The following is a 19,503-nucleotide window of genomic DNA, read 5'->3' as shown; positions in this document are numbered from 1 at the left end:
ACAGTTTATATATATATATACATATACGTATATATATATATATATATATATATATATATATATATATATATATATATATATATATATAAACTATCATCACCAATAAAGTAAAAAAAATAAAAAATAAAATAATAATAATAATATAAATAAATATTTTTTTTCCTTAATTATAGTCCTGTAAATATTAAATTATTTTTAATTCAAAATGAATGTTAAAAAACATATTTCTGTAATTAAATAATCTGTTTTGGCCTTAACAAACTTATCCCTCAGGTTTTTCCAAACTGTTTCCAAACAAAAATGTTCCTCTTTTCTCACTGCTGTTGCAATTTCTAGCCAATAATTATTGGTTATTTGGTTATTCCTAGGACAGATTTGTACAGTTGTGCCTGTTTCAGACAAAATCTCTTCAAAATGATTCATTATTAAACTCAAATGAACTGTTCGCTCGAGTCAAAAAAAAAAAGTGCGCTCTGCCAGCCGAAATCATGTCGCGCTCACCCAAAGTGAACCTCCACAAACACTGCAACGACGTCACATTCACCGTGCGCACTCAAGCGTAATAGTGGACATGCCAAGTATAAACCAGGCTTAGCAGTGTCATAAAAAATTGTAACAGTCATCTTACTTGATCTCAAATACAGTATTACAAATTTAATTAGTTATTAAATATCATAAAAACAAAAATGATGCTGTTATAAAATTAATTGACATGGTATTGACACTTTTACTGAACATTTTAGCTGAAAATGTTATCAGTAAACAATTTAGTTTGTTCCACCGAAAAAAAAAGACCAAAAAAATATTCAATTAAAATAGCCTCATGGCAATCATGTCACATTTATGATCAATTGTCATGACAAAAACCTCTCAAACTATGCCATCTTATTTTATTTAAAATGACATAACTGAGTGAATGACACTTGTAATAAGCAGAAATAAAGTTAATTATAAGGTGTCATAACAGTCTGAACACCCCCTTCGAATCAACCCAATATACAAGTGGTGTAATGACAGACTCATGTCACCATTCAATACCCAGATACTGTACTCACAGCAGAAAGAAGGAAGACGTAAGTTAAGTTTTTTAAATGTATTGCAATCAGAATCAACAAAGCCTAAAATAAACATAACATAACACACAGGTCTAAAGATAACCCAGTGTTTTAATCACATATAAAAATGTCAGGATTTTTAACCATTAGAAACTGGGTCCCAGGTATGGTGAGCAAGTATAATGGGTTGGGGTGATGAGTATCAACCAATCAGGAACTATTTAATTGCAGTTTAAGGTTTGAATTGTTTTGACTACTCAGACTTACAGCTCACCATTAAACAGAAACAGGAGAAGTGCTCATTCCCCATGATCGTATTACTTGTTCTTAAAATGTTTCATTATTATTTATACCTCTTGGGATCAGATGGACCAGCTGTCACCCTAGCTTTTACTTAGCATTGCCACTAATTTAGATACTCAGTGAAGAAAACATTGAACATTTTTCTTACCATTAGGGCCTTTTCCCTCATCGTCGATGCCGTCACAGAGCTGGCGCTTCTGTGCGCTCTTAAACTCCTTTAGCGAGAGATAAAGCACCTTCCGCACCACTCGCTCCTCCGACCAGGGCATCCCATCATTATCATCCTGTAAAAGAGACAAAAAGATCAGCACTTTAGTAGATACCTAATCAGCACTCTGGAAGATGACAAACATCAATGCAGCTGCTTGAGTAAACAAATGAAATCAATCTACAGCACTTTGCTGGCACATACCACACTTAAATGTGCAAAGAAAAGAGGAAAAAACACTTCTCAGCAAAGCATCAAATGGTGCTATTGTGGTGTTTCGCATTTTCGAGTTTAGCATCAATGATTTGTTTGATCTTAGACTATTTCAAACAGTGCATCAATTTTAAAGAGGTTTTAAGAATGGAACAAAGACTAGGACTTCCTTTGGAACAAAAAAAAACTACAATTTCCTTTCCAGACAACAATCCTTGATAACAATTCTAAATCTAGAATCATTTTCCACATGACTCACACAGGTCAGGTTCTCACATGTAGGATATAAATAGCAAAACTTTGACATAGATGTGTTTTAATATATCCGCTGCTGTGCAATCACCCACTTAAGTGTCAATAGTATCGTTACCTTATAGGTTAGGGCAAATATTTACACTGCAAATAGACACAAAACACTATACAACAGCATATGTGCACTTTTAATACTGTTTACTGACAGAATTGTGTATCGTGATTAAGCATGGGCCAATATAAGTTTCTGATGGTTATGATAACCTTGCATAAAAATATCACAGTTTCACAGTATTGTGATTACTGCTTTAAAAGAAGTTATTGTTAAATCTCTGGGTACTATTTTATCAACTATTTTATCTCCATTGAGCACAATATATTTTACTTCAGGAAACATTTGAAATGTTTTGGAACAGTAAACATGTTAGGCTAAATAAATAAAATAAATCACTGACTTCTGCTATCTTAATTATTTTTAAAAACACAGATTTCTTTACAACATTTTAAAAAACTTATGAAAAACCCTTAAATATAAAATAATACAATATAATATAATAAATATAATATAATATAATATAATATAATATAATATAATATAATATAATATAATATAATATAATATAATATAAGAGAAAACTTCAGTGGTTTTAAAACCTTGACTTTCCAAACCATGGTAATTCTTGAAACCGGTTATCATCCCATTTCTAATCTTGATGACTTAGCTACCAGAAAAAAGGAACTAAGATGTATTTTTGTCACACTTTTTTCTCAGCTGTCATGTCTAAATGAATTAAGAACTAAAATGACTAAATCTAAATAAATAAAATATTTAGATATTTTCTGCCATTGTACGGCGGAACAGGAAACCTGCACAGGAATTAGAATTTGCCACAGGAAAAGTGAACTTAAATGATTATTTCCTGTGGAAATTATTTTTTGTAATGATTTTTTTTATTTTTTTTTATGAAACAGTGTTAAGCATTTTTAACCAAGTTTATCCACAGACGAGGTGCTACCTCTAGCATCCTTCACGTTACCTTTCAGAGAGCCAGTTAAAAAGTTATTTCCCACAGGCAATAACTGTTTCCTCCATCTCAGAGCACAGATCGCGAACTGAAAACTACACACATTCCTGTGCCGTGGAGATGGGGGAGTGTTGTTACTCACAGTTACTGTACTGACGGAGCAGTGCATCAGTTAGACAGCTACAACAATGCAAAAACCTTTCCTTTCTAAATGCTGAAGCCTTCTGCATGTGAATGAACTGTTAAGGAAGACAGCGCTACATTGTGATGGAGACCTGCCGTGAGTACATGGGGGACTTAAAGTTAACTAAGTTACTACACTGAACAAGACCTCAGTGAATTAAATGACAATAATCTGAACAAATCTGACGGAAAGCCCCAAGAAGTGTAAGGTTTGCACGGTGGCAATGTGTCCTGTGGGGTTAAGAAGAAGGAGGAGCCTAGGGAAACAAAAGGCATATGTGTGTGTGCACAGGTTCCTGTGCGGGGGCTGACACTGACAGTTGAACATCAGATCTCCCAGCAGACATGTCAACAAACACACACACCTAGAGACTGCTCTACGCACTGATGCGCTGCAGATGCCTGACAGCATCTGATTGGGCGTGTGGTGTGTGAAACCACCAGAGCACCTCGTTAGAGACACACACACACCTGCAGACATGCACACACACACACACAGACAGAGCGTGGCTCAAAATAGCTTGCATGCAAAGCCGCAGCGCAACCACAGAGCTGTTCTCACAGACAACAGAATTAGTAAACGATACAAGTGTCAGTTTTGAGAATTATCTACACATTACGGCCCCTAATGCATGGCGGCAGGGTCTAATGCCAAGAGACGGCAATAATATTAGTGTGCGAGTGCGCACAGACGGGCAAGGTGGGCTGAAGCACTCAGAGGCGCGATGCTGTCACTGGATCCCATGAGCACAATCCAGCAGGCTGCTGGGTAGGCAGCAATTACCCCATGCTCGCTATCACCTCGCGGTCTGGCACAGAGCCAGTGCTGCTCTCTGAATAGACTATTACTGCTCAGTGCGTACACACACACACACACACACACACCTCTCGCGTCTGAAAAACTCCTCACTCAACTCTGGGAGCCGACCGCGAACGCTTTGCCTTCAAGTTTGTTTTCTTTTCTCTTTTCCACCCTCCCCTCCGTCCCCGCATTCCCTCAAAGCTTGGCAAGCCGCCACAGTTATTTCCTTCTTGCGCTACATATAGCATTCCTGCTCTGAAAAAAAAAATGCTGAGCTGGATACTGCCTTTAACAGAGATGTAGAAGCACAGTACGGATCACTAGTCTGCAATGAAAACAACGATCAGAAGAATATTTCGGCCCCCAGCATTAAAACGAACACCAAGTCACAGAGGCTGTGCAGATATTTAGATATTCAGTGTTAGCTTGCATTCTGTTGAATCAATTGATGTGCAATCTAACACAAGGCTTCCAGGAGCCAGTGCAGTATAGCTAACTGCACATATATAAACAGTTGCACAGCTGAGCATCTGGAAAACTGCCAATTCACTTTTTGTCTTGAGCATTACATTATAGTCAACTGAAAATGATTGTACTGTATAGTGTCATTTTACACTTCACCTGTAAAACAGACAAGTTAACATTAAAAAAGGTGTATGATAAGAACCTTATTTAGTTATAATAAAACTAATATATAATATACTTTATACAAAAGTTCTGTCTGGTTTTCAAATCTGATTGGCTGATAGCAGTGCGATATTCTGCAATATCAGAACACCTATAGCTTCCTCACCTTTCTGTAGTACTCCGCCTACATAGAGTGACAGCAGATCAATCAACTCACCACAGTTTTGCAACTCACCAAATATTGCAGAATGCACTTTTAAGGCTTTTTTTAGGTGAGAATGTAGTTGTTTATTTAAAAGGATAGTGCCTATTGTAAATATTTATAATATAAATCATTATAAAACTAGTAAATCACATTCTAAGTCGATCTCTCTCTTTTGTTTGTTGTAGTGCTGTATTTAATCAATAGTAATTGTATTTTATTGAGTGTAAGATGGGATTTTTCTGTTTTTGCTACTACAGACTAGTTCAGTAAACAGAAAGAAAGTTTTAGAAAGAGTTTATCTTTTTTCCTTATGGCAAACACAACAGTAATCTGGTAAGATATTGATAGATTTGCTTTGGCTTTTCGGGGTTAATTATGGTGATATCCCAATTGCAACAGAGAAATACTAGAAAATTTCTATAGACTGATGGCATTATATTGAATTTTAAGCATTTTAATAGAGTACAAAAAAAGTTTAATAAAGATTAATTTCATTAAACAATTTATACACTTGATTATTCATTTTCTGTAACCGAATACTGTTAGATTCTGGGCAGAAAATCATAAATCACTGTTTATTTCTCTTGAATATTTGCTCCATTGTGTTTATTTATGTGTATTTTGTTTATTATATGTTTATAATACATTACATAAAAATACATTTATATTTCACTCCCCTATAAAATCATCCAAATCAATCTAAAGTCTCTAAAGAGTTGTTGAAGTCATCTTGTGACATTATATCTCTATTATATATAATCGCAATATATATCGCATAGAAAAAAAATATCGCAATGTTAATTTTTTTCAATATCGTGCAGCCCTAATTTACACAAGTACATATTTATGGAAAAGAAACCAGGGGCTGCTACTGCTATTCACCAGCCATTTAAATCTTTTTGGTTCGAGACTTCAGGTCTTATTCACTTTCATTCATTTTTAGACATTAAAAGCAGCTTGTTGTGCTGCTTGATGTTGCAAACTGACATTTTCATTCATTCATTCATTCATCCATTTTCTTGTCGGCTTAGTCCCTTTATTAATCCGGGGTTGCTACAGCGGAATGAACCGCCAACTTATCCAGCAAGATTTTACGCAGTGGATGCCCTTCCAGCTGCAACCCATCTCTGGGACACACACATCATACAAACACATTCACACACACACACACACACACACACACACACTCATACACTACGGAAAATTTAGCCAACCCAATTCACCTGTACCGCATGTCTTTGGACTGTGGGGGAAACTGGAGTACCCGGAGGAAACCCATGCAAACTCCACACAGAAACACCAACTGAGCCGAGGTTCGAACCAGCGACCCAGCGACCTTCTTGCTGTGAGGCGACAGCACTACCTACTGCGCCACTGCCTCGCCACTGACATTTTTTGTTTTGTTTTTTGTTTTAAGCTGTTTATTATTCCTAGTCATTTCTCTCATAGGAAGCTCAATCAAAATTTCTAAAACAATCTCAAAAACGAGCGCACTTATTCATTGAAGAATAAGGTCAATAGAGGGAATTCACATAAAATGTGTCCTAAAATGTCTACCATCTAGACAGAGCAACAGTTTGAAAGATCATGCTGCGCAAGAAATACAAAGTTAACTTAAACTGCCAACATGTTCAAAGCTAGCTAACTGAGCAATGCATTCAAAAGGATTTGAAGGTCACTCTTTGTGTACACTTTTATGTTACCTTCACAGTGACAAGAATTCAATATGTTAAAGGGATTGGGAGTAGTTCACTTCCAGAACAAAATAATTCATAATTTACTTGCACCTTTGCCACCTAAAATGCAAATTTTGTTCTTTTTTTCAGTTATTGTTTATGAGGAAAGCATTTCAGGATTTTTTTCAATATAGTGAAGTTTAGGAAATGGCCAGTTGTTTTGCTTGGTAAGACACAAGACACTCCAAAAAACACAGGTACCATGGAAGTCCACTATTATTGAGAAAATTCCTGAAATGTTTTTCACAAAAAACACAATTTCTTTATGTCTGAAGAAAGAAATGAACATCTTAGATGACAAGAAGGAGGGTAAAATATCAGAAAGTTTTCTTCTTCCTTATTTTTTGGTTCAAACCTTTCAAAACAGAACCCGAAAAGAATAATAAATACGGAAAGCAAATCTGTTCACAATACACAACCCCACACACACAAACTCATTTCTGTCAAACAAAATTGGTCACAAAAACAAGCATTAGAAAGCTTCTCCTGGCAGTTACCGAGAAAATGCTAGGCTCATTTATAGACTGGCAGAGCTGGCTGGCAGCACCGGTACTCAGATGTGACGAGACACTGAGTGCTGGCACAAGCTAAGAGCTGCCACTTACCCATGGCACACATACGAACACTCACCCTGCCTCCCGAAACCCCCTCTGCTCTATCCCGAAGGAGCTTGGAGCCTCATTAATGAGCACTAGGAGCACATGGGTGTGTGACAGAGCGAGGAGAAATGTCTCTCATTCACACACACTCATGCATACACACACCCATCACAAAGATGGCCCGAGTGGGACTTAGGGCTCCTGGCAAACTAACAGAATTCCAATGAGGTTATACGCAATGAGGATGCAAGTCAATGAGATACAAGACACATGACATCACTTGCTCTAGGTAAATGAAGTTTCTTTTTGAAATGTTTAGAGAGCAACCAGAGGTTAAATGTACACAGATCCTCTCTTCAGTAACCACGAATTTCCTGTACAACCTGAGATTTTTTTATTGCAATCGTTTGAGCAACATCCCCTGCAGACAGGTTGCCCAGTAGCATTTGCAGTCCATGAGGCGTCCGAATCTTGCAGCATGTGCACGCATGAGAATGCACATAACACAGATTTGTTTACCTCCAATGACTAGTTTTAATATATTAACAACGGTTATTCATTCATTTTCCTTCTGCTTAGTCTCTTTATTCATCAAGGGTCACCACAGCAGAATGAGTTGCCAACTTATCCAGCATGTTTTACGCAGCGGATGCCCTTCCAGCTGCAACAAAGTACTGGAAAAGATTTAACAACAGTTATTTTAAATGCAATTTAAAATATGCATCTTGTCAAAAAGCAAGGCAACAATCTGCCAAGCACACTAAAGTCCTTTGAATGTGTAACAACCACAAACATACAGCTTCTGTAACAATCCACTGTTGTAAGATTGCAGGAATAACTGTAAAAATAAAATCCTTACCTCAAATATAATACAATCTCTCCCTTAGAAATATGTAAAGGCCAGCACACACCAAGCAAGCCATTGGGCAGTATCAGGTCATCGGTGAGTGTCTGTCAGGCTAGTTTGTGTGGTGTGTTCCACAAATTGCCTCTAATTGGGCTCATCTTGGAGGCAGTTTGCCTGATTCAGCATGTAGAATCAGCTTCAGCCATCAGTTAAAGAGAGCATTCTGATTGGCTGTTCAGCTACGAATCGGAGAATAAGAACAAATTCTGGAATGATGAAACCAAGCAAATTATGCATTTCTTAAAGGTGCCCTATAATGAAAATGTTAGTATACCAAGGCATAGTAGAATAATCAGTGTATGAAAATGAGCATCCTGTGAGCCTCAGACACCACTGTTTCCTTGTTCTCATGTAAATTCCACGAGTGTAAAACCCCGGTGGAGAAGAGGCCAATCAGAAGACAAAACAAGCTGTGATGAGGCTTACAGGCCACACCCTCTGCATTTACATGTATGCCTAATTTGGGTCGTTCATCCGGACCTGACTAGCAGCCATGTCATCATGCTCTGAGATCATAAGAAAAAAGTTCTGAGATCATTAATATGCACAACTTATGCTGCATTTGATAAGCAACGACATTTTGTAATGAGACAACCATGTTAAATTTCGTCCCTTATTTTGAGTGTATATGTATGTGGGACTTTTATTTTGAAAACGTGAGCACCAATTTGTTAACTGTGTGTTCCTGGGCAAAGACAGCACGAGACATGCTTTAAACTCACCTCAGGACAAAAAATTTATTATTTACAGATTATATGTTTATTCATATCCACTCTGAAGACGCATAAGGTGTTTTTACTTACATCTTTTCTTAATTTATTGTGTTTATTGTGAAATTTTATGTGTATGTTTCAACAAACAAGAGTAGACTGCTGAGTCGTGCGAGATCACTCTGCTAAAATGTTAACAGTTCATGCAGAGGTTGACAAAAATTCCTGGCAGTGTTTTCTTTTACTATAGCTTCAAAATACAACACATCTTTATCACTCTCTTTTCTCAAGTTTAATTAAATGTAGCTTTTGTACACAACAGATCTAGTGAGCAAAATGGGTAACGTTACACTGATGGGTTTATATTGGTTCATGTTCAGCGTACATCATGCTGTGTGTGTGTGTGTGTCTGTGGCTGTATGAGCGGCACGTCAAAGCAGAGCTCATTAATATTCACAAAACGAGCCAAATATGGTCAATCATGGACCTTCTGGTTCTATGGGTATTGTATGTAGTAATAATTGAGCTTATGAAACAGTTTCTAGAGATTTTTTTATAAACTTACAGAAGCCATATATCTACTATGTAGACACCAGGGAACAGTTTAACTTATTAAATCAATGCAGCATATGGCACCTGAATATTTGAATATATATGAATATTTGCAAATTATATGGAAAATCAAATTAAAAAAACACATTTGCATAAGCAAATCTCTCTGTGGTAAGCGAGAAAACCTGCAAAAATGGTAAGTAAACAGCTTTGTTATCGATTCATTTATGTACAGTCCTAGTTCCAGTTTCCAACAACAATGGAATACCAGTACATAAATGCTGCCACCCATTTACACCTGCGTGTATGGAAATGTACTTCCTCTCATTCAGGCAAATAACAGAGAACATACATGATCATTTTAATGGTCTGCCATTCATTTGATGCATTCACATGCAGATTTTTGATCAAGACAGTTGACAACACAAACTGGTTTTGTTGGTGCTTGATCCTTGATTTCAACTTGTTTGTTTTACCAAGGAATCAGTCAATCAGCTCATACATTCAATCTATATCAAACTACAACTGAACGAAAAACACAATTTTATCTCGAAGCATGAAGTTCATACACATCTCCCAGATGAATATAAAATGACAACTGATTCATTAGCAGGTATGAACAAGGTCCAAACTCTCAAGAGGCGCTCTTTTAAAGATGCACTGGAAGCCTGCTCGTATGAACGACACTAAATATAGCCACACAGTCCTGGATCTCGTCAACAAAGAATGTAGGCCAAGCGCCAACAAAGATCTTTCTCTTAACATCAAGAAATTTGTTATAACATGAATTCCTCGAAGAAAAAAAGAGACAAAGCAAGAGGGGAAAACAAGGCCAGGAGAGATGGCCTTAAAGAGCAAAAATATTAAAGCGCTTTTTCCTCTCTACACATGTCCTCCAGATGCTGGAGGATGAAAGGAAACAAGCGCACACAGTGGTATTTGCCTGAAATGTGGGTCAGCACCACAGAACGTACGTCTGCACTGGCTGAGTGTGCTGGAAGCTGATTGAGGCCGATTGGTTGGACAACAAAGCATGGCTAGAGTCATCCATGACAAGAACGTGGTTTTGTTTTGTTTGCTCTCAGCATAATCTATGGAATGGTCAAAAAAGAAAAGGAGAGAGGTGATCTGAAGCAGGAGGCCAACAGAGGCACCCCCATTACACCCTCTACCTCATGACATTGGAATGTGTGCACAGCATGCATCACCGCAGAGCCAAGTGTCCAAAGAAAGAGACTGTGCTATGAAATTTAGCATCTTCGCTCATGGTTCAACGTTTTATTGTTTGTTAGAATACACAGATCTTTTCGAAAGGTCACCAATAGGGAAACCTGCTTTTAACAAATACATGGTCTGCAGATATTTAACATTAAGTAAGTCTGGATTAGGAAAAGTGCTTTGAATGTTTGATAGGATACTGGTGGGGAGTTAGGTGGAAAAGGAGTGAATGGACAGATTTAAAGATTGGGACTCCTGACACTTTCCGTCCTCTGGGTTTGCTTGCAGCGACAGAGCAGGGCGGCAAAAGCAAGCCTCTGTGCCGAGACTCGGTTATCATTTCCTTTCCGCTCCACTGATCAGCTCAACACTGGCGCTGTGCCACAGGCAGCCCACAGATGGACAGCACAACCGAGTTTAACATGCTTGAGTGACAAATTGCCGTCGCCAGTCAGCAACGTCAAGAGGAAACCAACAGCCAAATGTAATAGATTTATAAGAGAGCTTTGCGTTTCCATTTTACAGAAATAAATAAATGCCAGACTGAATTACAGGTTATAGGAGAGGAGAGCTGGCCACCGTCAGAGCTACAGCTGGTCCAATAAAAAGAGGCTTTATCAACAAAACCCCTATTCACAATAGCCCCAGACTGGGGCCCCAGTGGTTATGTCAGCTAGCAACCAAAAGATAGAAGCTGACCAGGCTAATGCTGACAAATTAACCAAAACAAATCAGTACCTCAAGCAGCCTTTGAAAAGACATTTCAAGATAGATAAAATATAAGGGGTAGGGAAAACTATTTGGACACAGATGCATCTAGCGTGCAGTGCTTGAGATGATTATTAGTCTTTTCCGTTGGTAGATCATATAAGGCAGAGGTCTCGAATCTTGCTCCTGGAAGGCCACCTTCCTGCAGTGCTCAATTCCAAAGCTAATTAAATTAGAAGTCAGTGTGAATGTTTAATAGAGCATGGGTATTTTGATCATATTTTTTACCTTAGGAGAAAGTCTTATTTGTTTTATTTTGGCTAGAATAAAAGATGTTTTACATTTTTCAAAGACATTAAGGACAAAATGATTAGCCCTTTTAAGCTATATATTTTTGATAGTCTACAGAACAAACAATCGTTATTAGAAATGAGTTATTAAAACTATTATGTTTAGAAATGTGTTGAAAAAAATCTTCTCTCTGTTCAACAGAAATTGGGGAAAACAATTAAACAGGGGGGCTAATAATTCTGATTTCAACTCACTGAAAAAAGTGTTGCATGCAGAACTGTTGCAAACAATTTCTTTGTGTTGAATTTAAACAAACAAATTAAGTTTAATAATGTTCAACTTAATTTGTTTGTTTAAATTCAACACACATAAATTGTTTACAACCACTTAACGTAAAAAAATTGAGTAAACCCAAGGAATCAACTTTGAATAATTTTTTTCAGTGTATATACATACTCATTTTTTTGTAGTAAACCTCACTACTTGTATGAGAAATGAGAGTCTGTGCATTTTTTCTTTTGTGTTCCTTGAATACATGTCTGGAACGACATGAAGGCGAGTAAATAATGAATAAAGGTTTATTGTAGACTAAATTACATTAGATTACAAATAACCACCTTTAAAAGCTCACCTAAACACTTGAAAGAAATAAAGCGCGTTGGATAGATCTATCTCTCTTTTGTGATGAAATGATGAAATGTTTTAACTGCATGGGATAGGCTGAATTTAGTGTATTAATGCAGGGTAAATCTGACCAAAAGCTCTTCTTCACTGTGAGTCTGAGCAGGCCTGATATCTGTCACAGCCTGCAGGAGACCACACACACACACACGCACACTTAAAGAAGCCTCAAGCTGCCCTTTAAACACAAGCAACACAGATCATGTATTTAAAGAGAAAACGGCAAGCAATTAGGACAAACCAAAATTAAAGAGGCAGGAGGAAGAGCTCAGAGTTGTCAGCATGTGGTCGCTCTGAACTTTCTCAAATCAAACCGTTCTGAGCACTCGAACTGGACATGGATGTTTTGTGTGCAGTGAAGGGAGTTTTGTGTCTGAGGTAATGTTGAACTTGACACAGTGGCCTTGTGACCAAACTTCTCTGAGGTAATGTTGGGATTCTGCACTCCTCCTACATAGAGAGAATGCAAACCATAGCAATACCCAAAAAAGCTGAACACATTTTTTCACACAGTCATGCACAAAAGCTTAAAGGTTTCTAGAAAGCGGTGAAGAACTAAACCAAGTTAATCTGATCTTTAAAAAATAAAAATAATTTGCCCATGGAGTAAATAAAATAATATTGTTTTCAGTTTGATTTACCCCATTGGCAGATTTTTATGATTAATTTTACCAAAAAAAAAAAAAAAAAAAAAATTAAATTATTTCTGAAAACAAAACTACTTAAAAAAAAAAATCTGGACTAAAAACAAGACAAAAACTCCAAGTAAAGCATTTTCTGGCAGTGCAGATAAGACCTGTTGATTTTTTTCCACACATTTATACTAGATTTTGGGAGAAATGTAAATCTAGGCAATGTAAATGGATGTATTAAACACAGAAATTGTGTTGCGGAGGCATACAACGCTTTCTGTAGTCCCGTGGGTGTAGATTCAGTGTCTAGTCATATACTTAGTAACCACACAGAGTGTCAAAAGGCTAATAATGTGCACCTTAAGTGTACAGAATAGCACGTACACGCACACACACACACACACTGAGCGCTCTGGACAAAGTCAGTGGAGTGTGACTGGGAGGAGACCTTACACATTAGATGGGTGAAGCATGAGCGATCTCAGAGCTCACAGTCTTCCTGGATCAATACACTCAACACCAGCAGAATGAGAGGAGATTATAATGTAGCTTTCGCTGGCAAACACATACACGTCAATCCTACACCAAATCAATTCACATATTTAAGCGTATACTAAAACTGCAAAACCCTAAATCTACTTCTACACTTCTACACACACACACACACACACAAAAAAAAAATAATAATAATTTACTCAATTTAACCCAGGGCAGGATATCCATGCAATAAATTTGTTTATAACAAAAAAAAATTACAAAAAATTAATAAATAAAAAAAAAAAAACTATTTACAGCATTAAATGCAATTAAGATGGTCCGACAAGATTTCATCAAGTAAAAGTTTAATTAAATTTGTATTTTTATTGAACTTAAACTCAAAGGTTTGATTATAGCATGTATGTCTATTATGTGTCATTCATTTTAAGTCAAATGAATTTTATAGTTAAATCAACTAAAAGAGACATGTTTAAGCATATTTCATGAGTTACATATAAAGAGAATGAGTTCTGAGATCAGTCTCAATCAACTGTTTATTAACTTTAAAACACACAAGATCACTTTTATTCTCAACATTTCCCTTTCAAAGCATGCTGGAAACTACAAATCCCCTAACCAGACAATTGGACCAACACAATTTCTTCATGTTGTCACAACACAAAACACTTACATTAACTTAATGAAATAAAAATTGACTTGTTCAAACTACTTATTTAAAATGAGCTGAATCAACACAACTCTTTTTTTGTCCAACTGTTCAAACTCAATTGTTTTATGTTCAATCCACTTAAATTTGTAAAAAAAATAATTAAGCTACCTTAATAGATTTGTGTTGGAACCCAGCATTTTTTTTTTACAGTGTGGTTTACAAATTTAAGTGAACCGAACATAAAACAAATAAATTAGCCAAGTAAATTACAAGAAACTTGTTGTTTCAGGTCATTTTAAATGGGTAGTTTTTTTGTTTTTTTTGTTTTTTTTAGTGTAGATTAAAAGCAAGAAATGAACTGTTATAAAATTGTCACATTTACTCACCATCAACTTGATCAAAACCCATTTTAATGTTATTCTTCTGTTTAACACACACACACACACACACACACACACACAAAGATAGTTTGAAGAATGCTGGTAGCTGGCATCCATTAATTTCTATACTCATTTATTTTCTTACTATGGTAGTCAACGAATGCCAGAAACCAAAATATCTTTGTTTGTATTCAACAGAAACAAGAGACCCATAAAGTTTTAATACCACACGAGGGAGAATAAATGATTAGGCAATTTTAACTATCTCTATTATTATAAAATATTATACTTTAAACAAAATATACTTAACTAAAATAATTATACTACTTAACTATGCCTTTAATATTTACTTTTTTTAATTTCAACAACTTTGAGATCTTATTTTAAAATATATTTCTAACAAACACTTAAGATTAAGATAAAAACAACCTTTTATAAGTGTATTGATATATTTTAGGTGAAAATAAATAAATAAATAAATAAATAAATAAATAAATAAATCACTTAATAAATCAACTGGCCTGACTTTATTTTTTACAACAACTTTGTTTGGTTAATTGTTTGTTTAAAAAAAAAAAAAAGTTTGTTTCAGCCAGTAAACTACATGAACTCCATTTGTTCATTCAACAAACACAAACTGTAAAACCCAAAAAGCTAAGGTAACAAACCAATTAAAGGAACAGATTGCAATAAACCATTTAAGTTCAAAAACTAATCCCAATGAGTTATGTGAACTTAATCCATTTGAGTAAAAGCAGCAATTTGAGCACAGTAAAACCCAATAAGTGCAGTGAACTTAAACCGTTTGAGAAAACCGATTGCAGTTAACCATTTGTGTCAAAAAAAAAAAAATCTATATGAGTACTGTGAACTTAACTCTATTTAAGTTGAAGTAATGGGGCATTTAATTAACTTATTACCTTCAACACTAAGTTCAAAACTCTTTCCAAATGAGTAGAATTAACTTTCAGTCAATTTTGAGTTAATGACACTCATTTCATCTGATAAAGTTGACTGTTGGGTTTTACTGTGCAGAAATAAAACTGCAGCGACTTAAATACCTTGGAGCAAATACACAAGCTATAAGTTTAAGTCAGCCAAAATTTTGTGGAGCTTAACAAAGGGTTAATTTCCCAAGCAAGGTCAAGCAAAACAAACACACAGTTGTGTCCTCATGTGGTCACCGGAGGGAGTGAAAGTCTGAGTCTGTGCGAGTGAGATGACATTTGTGGAGAAAACGCCCCGTGGAGCTGGTGCAGAGATCAGCCTTATGAAACTGGAGAATTCCTGCCTGCGCTGTGTGAAGTCTTAATGCGCCTCTGCTAAACACGTTTAAAGCACCGCACCGCTACCAAACACTTCAAGACCCCCCACCCCCCCCCTCCCCTCTTCATCCCTTTTTTTCTAACACCCTTCTTTTTCCCCTCCACAATTTATAAAACCTCTCCTTCACGTTCTCCCTTTCTTTTTCTTTGATGAGAGATGGTCTAATGGATCTGACAGGTCGCCCCACAGCCTGCGCGAGCCTTTAATAAATAAACTGAGAGACTTCTCCACTGCAGCAGCATGTTGGAGAGGAACAAAGCTGAAATCAAAGAGTGTAATCAGCATGGAGGGATTTAAGAGGAAATGCAACTCTTGTTTCTCTTGGGTGGCACAGGAAGATGTATACAAACCCACAACAGCCATGCCACCCACCCTAACACAAACACACACACAGATGGAAGGAAAACAGATCTTCGAGTGTGTGAACTGGTTTGTGCTGAAGACGGGGCTTAGATGATTGACAAAGGCAATATGCCCGTTCAAACTCAATGGGCGACTTCAAAAAACGGTTTGCTGAAAGACTTTGGAAATTAGAAACAGGCAAAACATAAACATTGATTGTAAACCAAAGTAAAACAAAATGGAGAACTATTAAGAGAAAGGAAAGCAAATGGAAAAAACGACAATATTCTGCTAAAAATTTTAGAAAATACTCCTAAAAATATTAAGATAAAAATAAGAAAAAAGCAGAGCCAAGCAAAATATAGACAAACCAAAAACATTTGTTTCTGAAACATCACTTACAAACCTTTGTAAAATATAACTAAATTAAAAATGGAAAGAAAAAAATAATAAAAGAAAATGAAGAAAATGTCTTCAAAAAATGTAAGACAACATGGTCACACTTTGTTCATATTAGCAAATGTATTAACTAAAACTAAACAATACTTGTACAGCATTGATGGGGTTTAAAATTTCCTCAGTTTTGTTGATTTTTGTGAAAAATACTATATCATTTGTACTCAGAAATTCTACATGTCTTTGCTGAAAGCTATTCCTGTTGGTTTGGTTCAGCTGATCAAAGGGGAATTGGGTTATTTTTCTGTGATACCAATATTGGGCTATATCTTATTGTTTCTTGTATTAATTTTACAGGGCAAAGCTGTAATAATAAGACTTTAACACCACCGCCAAGGGGTCGATTTTACCCATCACTGTTATTCAAATGTACATAACAAACCTTCAATAAAACATTCAAGCCCCCCAGTCCCCGACAAAAATTGCCTGATTTACAATTCTCAGATATTAAAAATTGTTTAGATAAAAATAGATTAAAAAGTGGGACATTTATACCTATAAGTGCCAGCACGGGTCAAATTTACCTACTATAAAAATGCTTCTATTTATGCACTGCTTTTGTTTGAAATTACTCACCAATGACTTTAAATTTTACTCACTGAATTAGTGGTTATAATTAATGAATAAAGTCACAATGACTAAAAGAAGGTGATTTGTAGAGCTAATCAAAACACAAAATGCAATGAATGGTGGTAGGTTTGGAGAAATAAGTTGTGCATCAGAGTATGATTGCTCAAATTGAGATATTTTAACCTACTCATAACCTACCCCTAAAACGATCTTGTCATCTTGAATAATCCTTTCATGAGTCTAGACACTTTTTGTTAACAGTGTAAAAAAATAGTGAAATAGTATGTTTGTTTTATTTAGCAATTTCTAAACAAAATTTGTGCTGGGTAAAATTTACCCACACTGGCACTTTTAGGAATACAGCGACCTCCGGCAATTCTAGTGTTAACAATGTTAGAAAATACACAGCTTTGTCCTTCTAAAGTTAAAAAGAAATACCTTGTTTTAGATTTCCTGAAAACAAGATTTCTCTCTTTTCCTTTTCTACCAGGCAAAAGAAATTTAGTTTAAAATGATTGACAATATTTATCCTTGTATTGAGTTCCTCAGACATTTATTTAATATGGGTTGTAACGTTTGTACCTTTTTTGTGAAGCAGACATAGAGTCCTTGGGACATATGTTTTATTTATGCAAATTTTCAAAAAAAAGTGATAGGAGGACATTCTGTTTGGTTAAGATTGAAGTATGTGATACCCAATTTTGATTTAAAAACTGTAAAATATTTATCTTTCTGTCAGAGATATGATCTGGGATTTTTGTGTAACAATATTGGAACTGTGGAAAAATATTCCATTCATAAATGCAGATTTTTGTAGAGCATTTATTAATCATAGATCAACATAACACTAATGTATTACTAAAATCGAATTTTTGGTGGTTTACATTAGTTAACATTAAAATAGTGACAGTAAAATATGAATAACAACTGTAAAAAATGTATTGTTCTTTGTTTGCTCATATTAGTATACATTAAAGGTGCAGGTGATCTGCCAAAATGCTAACAGTTAGCATAATAGCGTTGGAAACACAGTCCCAGCTTTGCCGTCCAAAGCCATGCCTCATTAAATGACAAACACACATCGTAAAGATGACAGTACCCCACTAGATAATATCAATCACCAATTAGAAAACTTTATAGTTCTTTATAATTTCAAATTCTAATACAATTCCGAATTAAAAACTGTATTATATTGTTTTCATTGTTTTATTATATGCTTTCAGCTGTGTAGCAAGCAAAACTTGTCATAATGTGCAATATTTCATGCATGCAAGGATTGCTGGTCTAAATCGATTACTGTACGCTTAGTGGTTGCCTCGCAGCGTGCAGGAATTACACTTATTACTTAGCCATACTCACCTGCTATTTCAGACCGCATATTAAGAGTAGCATGGTAAACAATATAGGGAGCAAGTTGTCATTGTTCAAAAATAAACCAATGTGATTTGAATACAAAACCAACTTTACCCGAGTAAAGCAGGCTAGGTGGAATTGCATATTTACATATGTTTTGTTGTTAAACTAAATAAAAATCGACTTTATCGATGCTGTAAAAAGTCCATCATAAAACTGAAAAGTCACATCAAGCTTTTGCCAGAAGATTTCAGTGGCTGACCATCATTTTCTTGCATATAACCCATTCATAACACAACGCAATCTACATAAGCTTTGCGTTACTAAAATAGTTTTAAAGCATAACATTCCCTATCTAAAAGAAATACAGCCATATTGTGTGATACTTCCTCCAGTGTGCGAAAGTAGCTCCAATACTGAATGTGTGAACGGGTGTGCAGATGTACAAATCTACATAATTGGACAAAAAAAATATCTTATGCCTTATCCAGAATATAAAAATACATATAAATAAATTTAGATCATTTACTTTCATCATTACCATTGGGCTGTGAAGAGACTTTTAACCAGACTTACAAAAATGTTTCTGAAGACAAACACCTAGTTCACCTTTAACTTATACAAACCTATTGTAAGCCTAACCTACAAAATTAAACAAAAATAAAAAAATAAAAAAGGAGGAAAACAACCTGACCTTAAATCCCAATAGCTCAAACCCAAGCTGAAGCTAATGTTAGGTGGCTGCTGTTTTCTGGCTGCTCCAATAATCTAGGTCATTTATGTTCATTAGCTGGTCTAAAGTGATATTGACTACCAGCCAGGCAGATCTGGTTTCGACCTCTTATAAACCATCTGGCTCAAGCTGGTTACAACTGCTACATCACCACAGATCACAAAAGATAAAAAAAATCAGCTTTTATCTCTCAACATCTCAGCTTCCATAGCTGTCAACTATAATCTCCCTTCATGTATCTTAGCATGTCTTGCTCAGTTTGGGCCTCTAAAGATCACATGTAGAGCTA

The 19,503-nt window shown here is 35.8% G+C and overlaps 1 protein-coding gene across 2 annotated transcripts in view; it reads right to left on the bottom strand.

The window, feature by feature from the left end:
- jarid2b (jumonji and AT-rich interaction domain containing 2b) overlaps positions 1-19,503 on the bottom strand; it is a 188,035-nt gene that overhangs the window by 84,723 nt on the left and 83,809 nt on the right. For both annotated transcript variants that reach the window (XM_087294522.1, NM_001202459.1), the window contains exon 2: positions 1,507-1,642. In XM_087294522.1, coding sequence (XP_087150648.1) covers positions 1,507-1,642 — 136 coding nt within the window. The remainder of the gene's footprint in view (positions 1-1,506; positions 1,643-19,503) is intronic.

This window comes from Danio rerio, chromosome 19 (assembly GCF_052040795.2).
Source record: "Danio rerio strain M-AB ecotype USA chromosome 19, GRCz13ab, whole genome shotgun sequence".
Classification (NCBI taxonomy): domain Eukaryota; kingdom Metazoa; phylum Chordata; class Actinopteri; order Cypriniformes; family Danionidae; genus Danio; species Danio rerio.
Note: the sequence above shows the minus strand (reverse complement) of the source record. Positions and strands in the feature narration are given on the sequence as shown.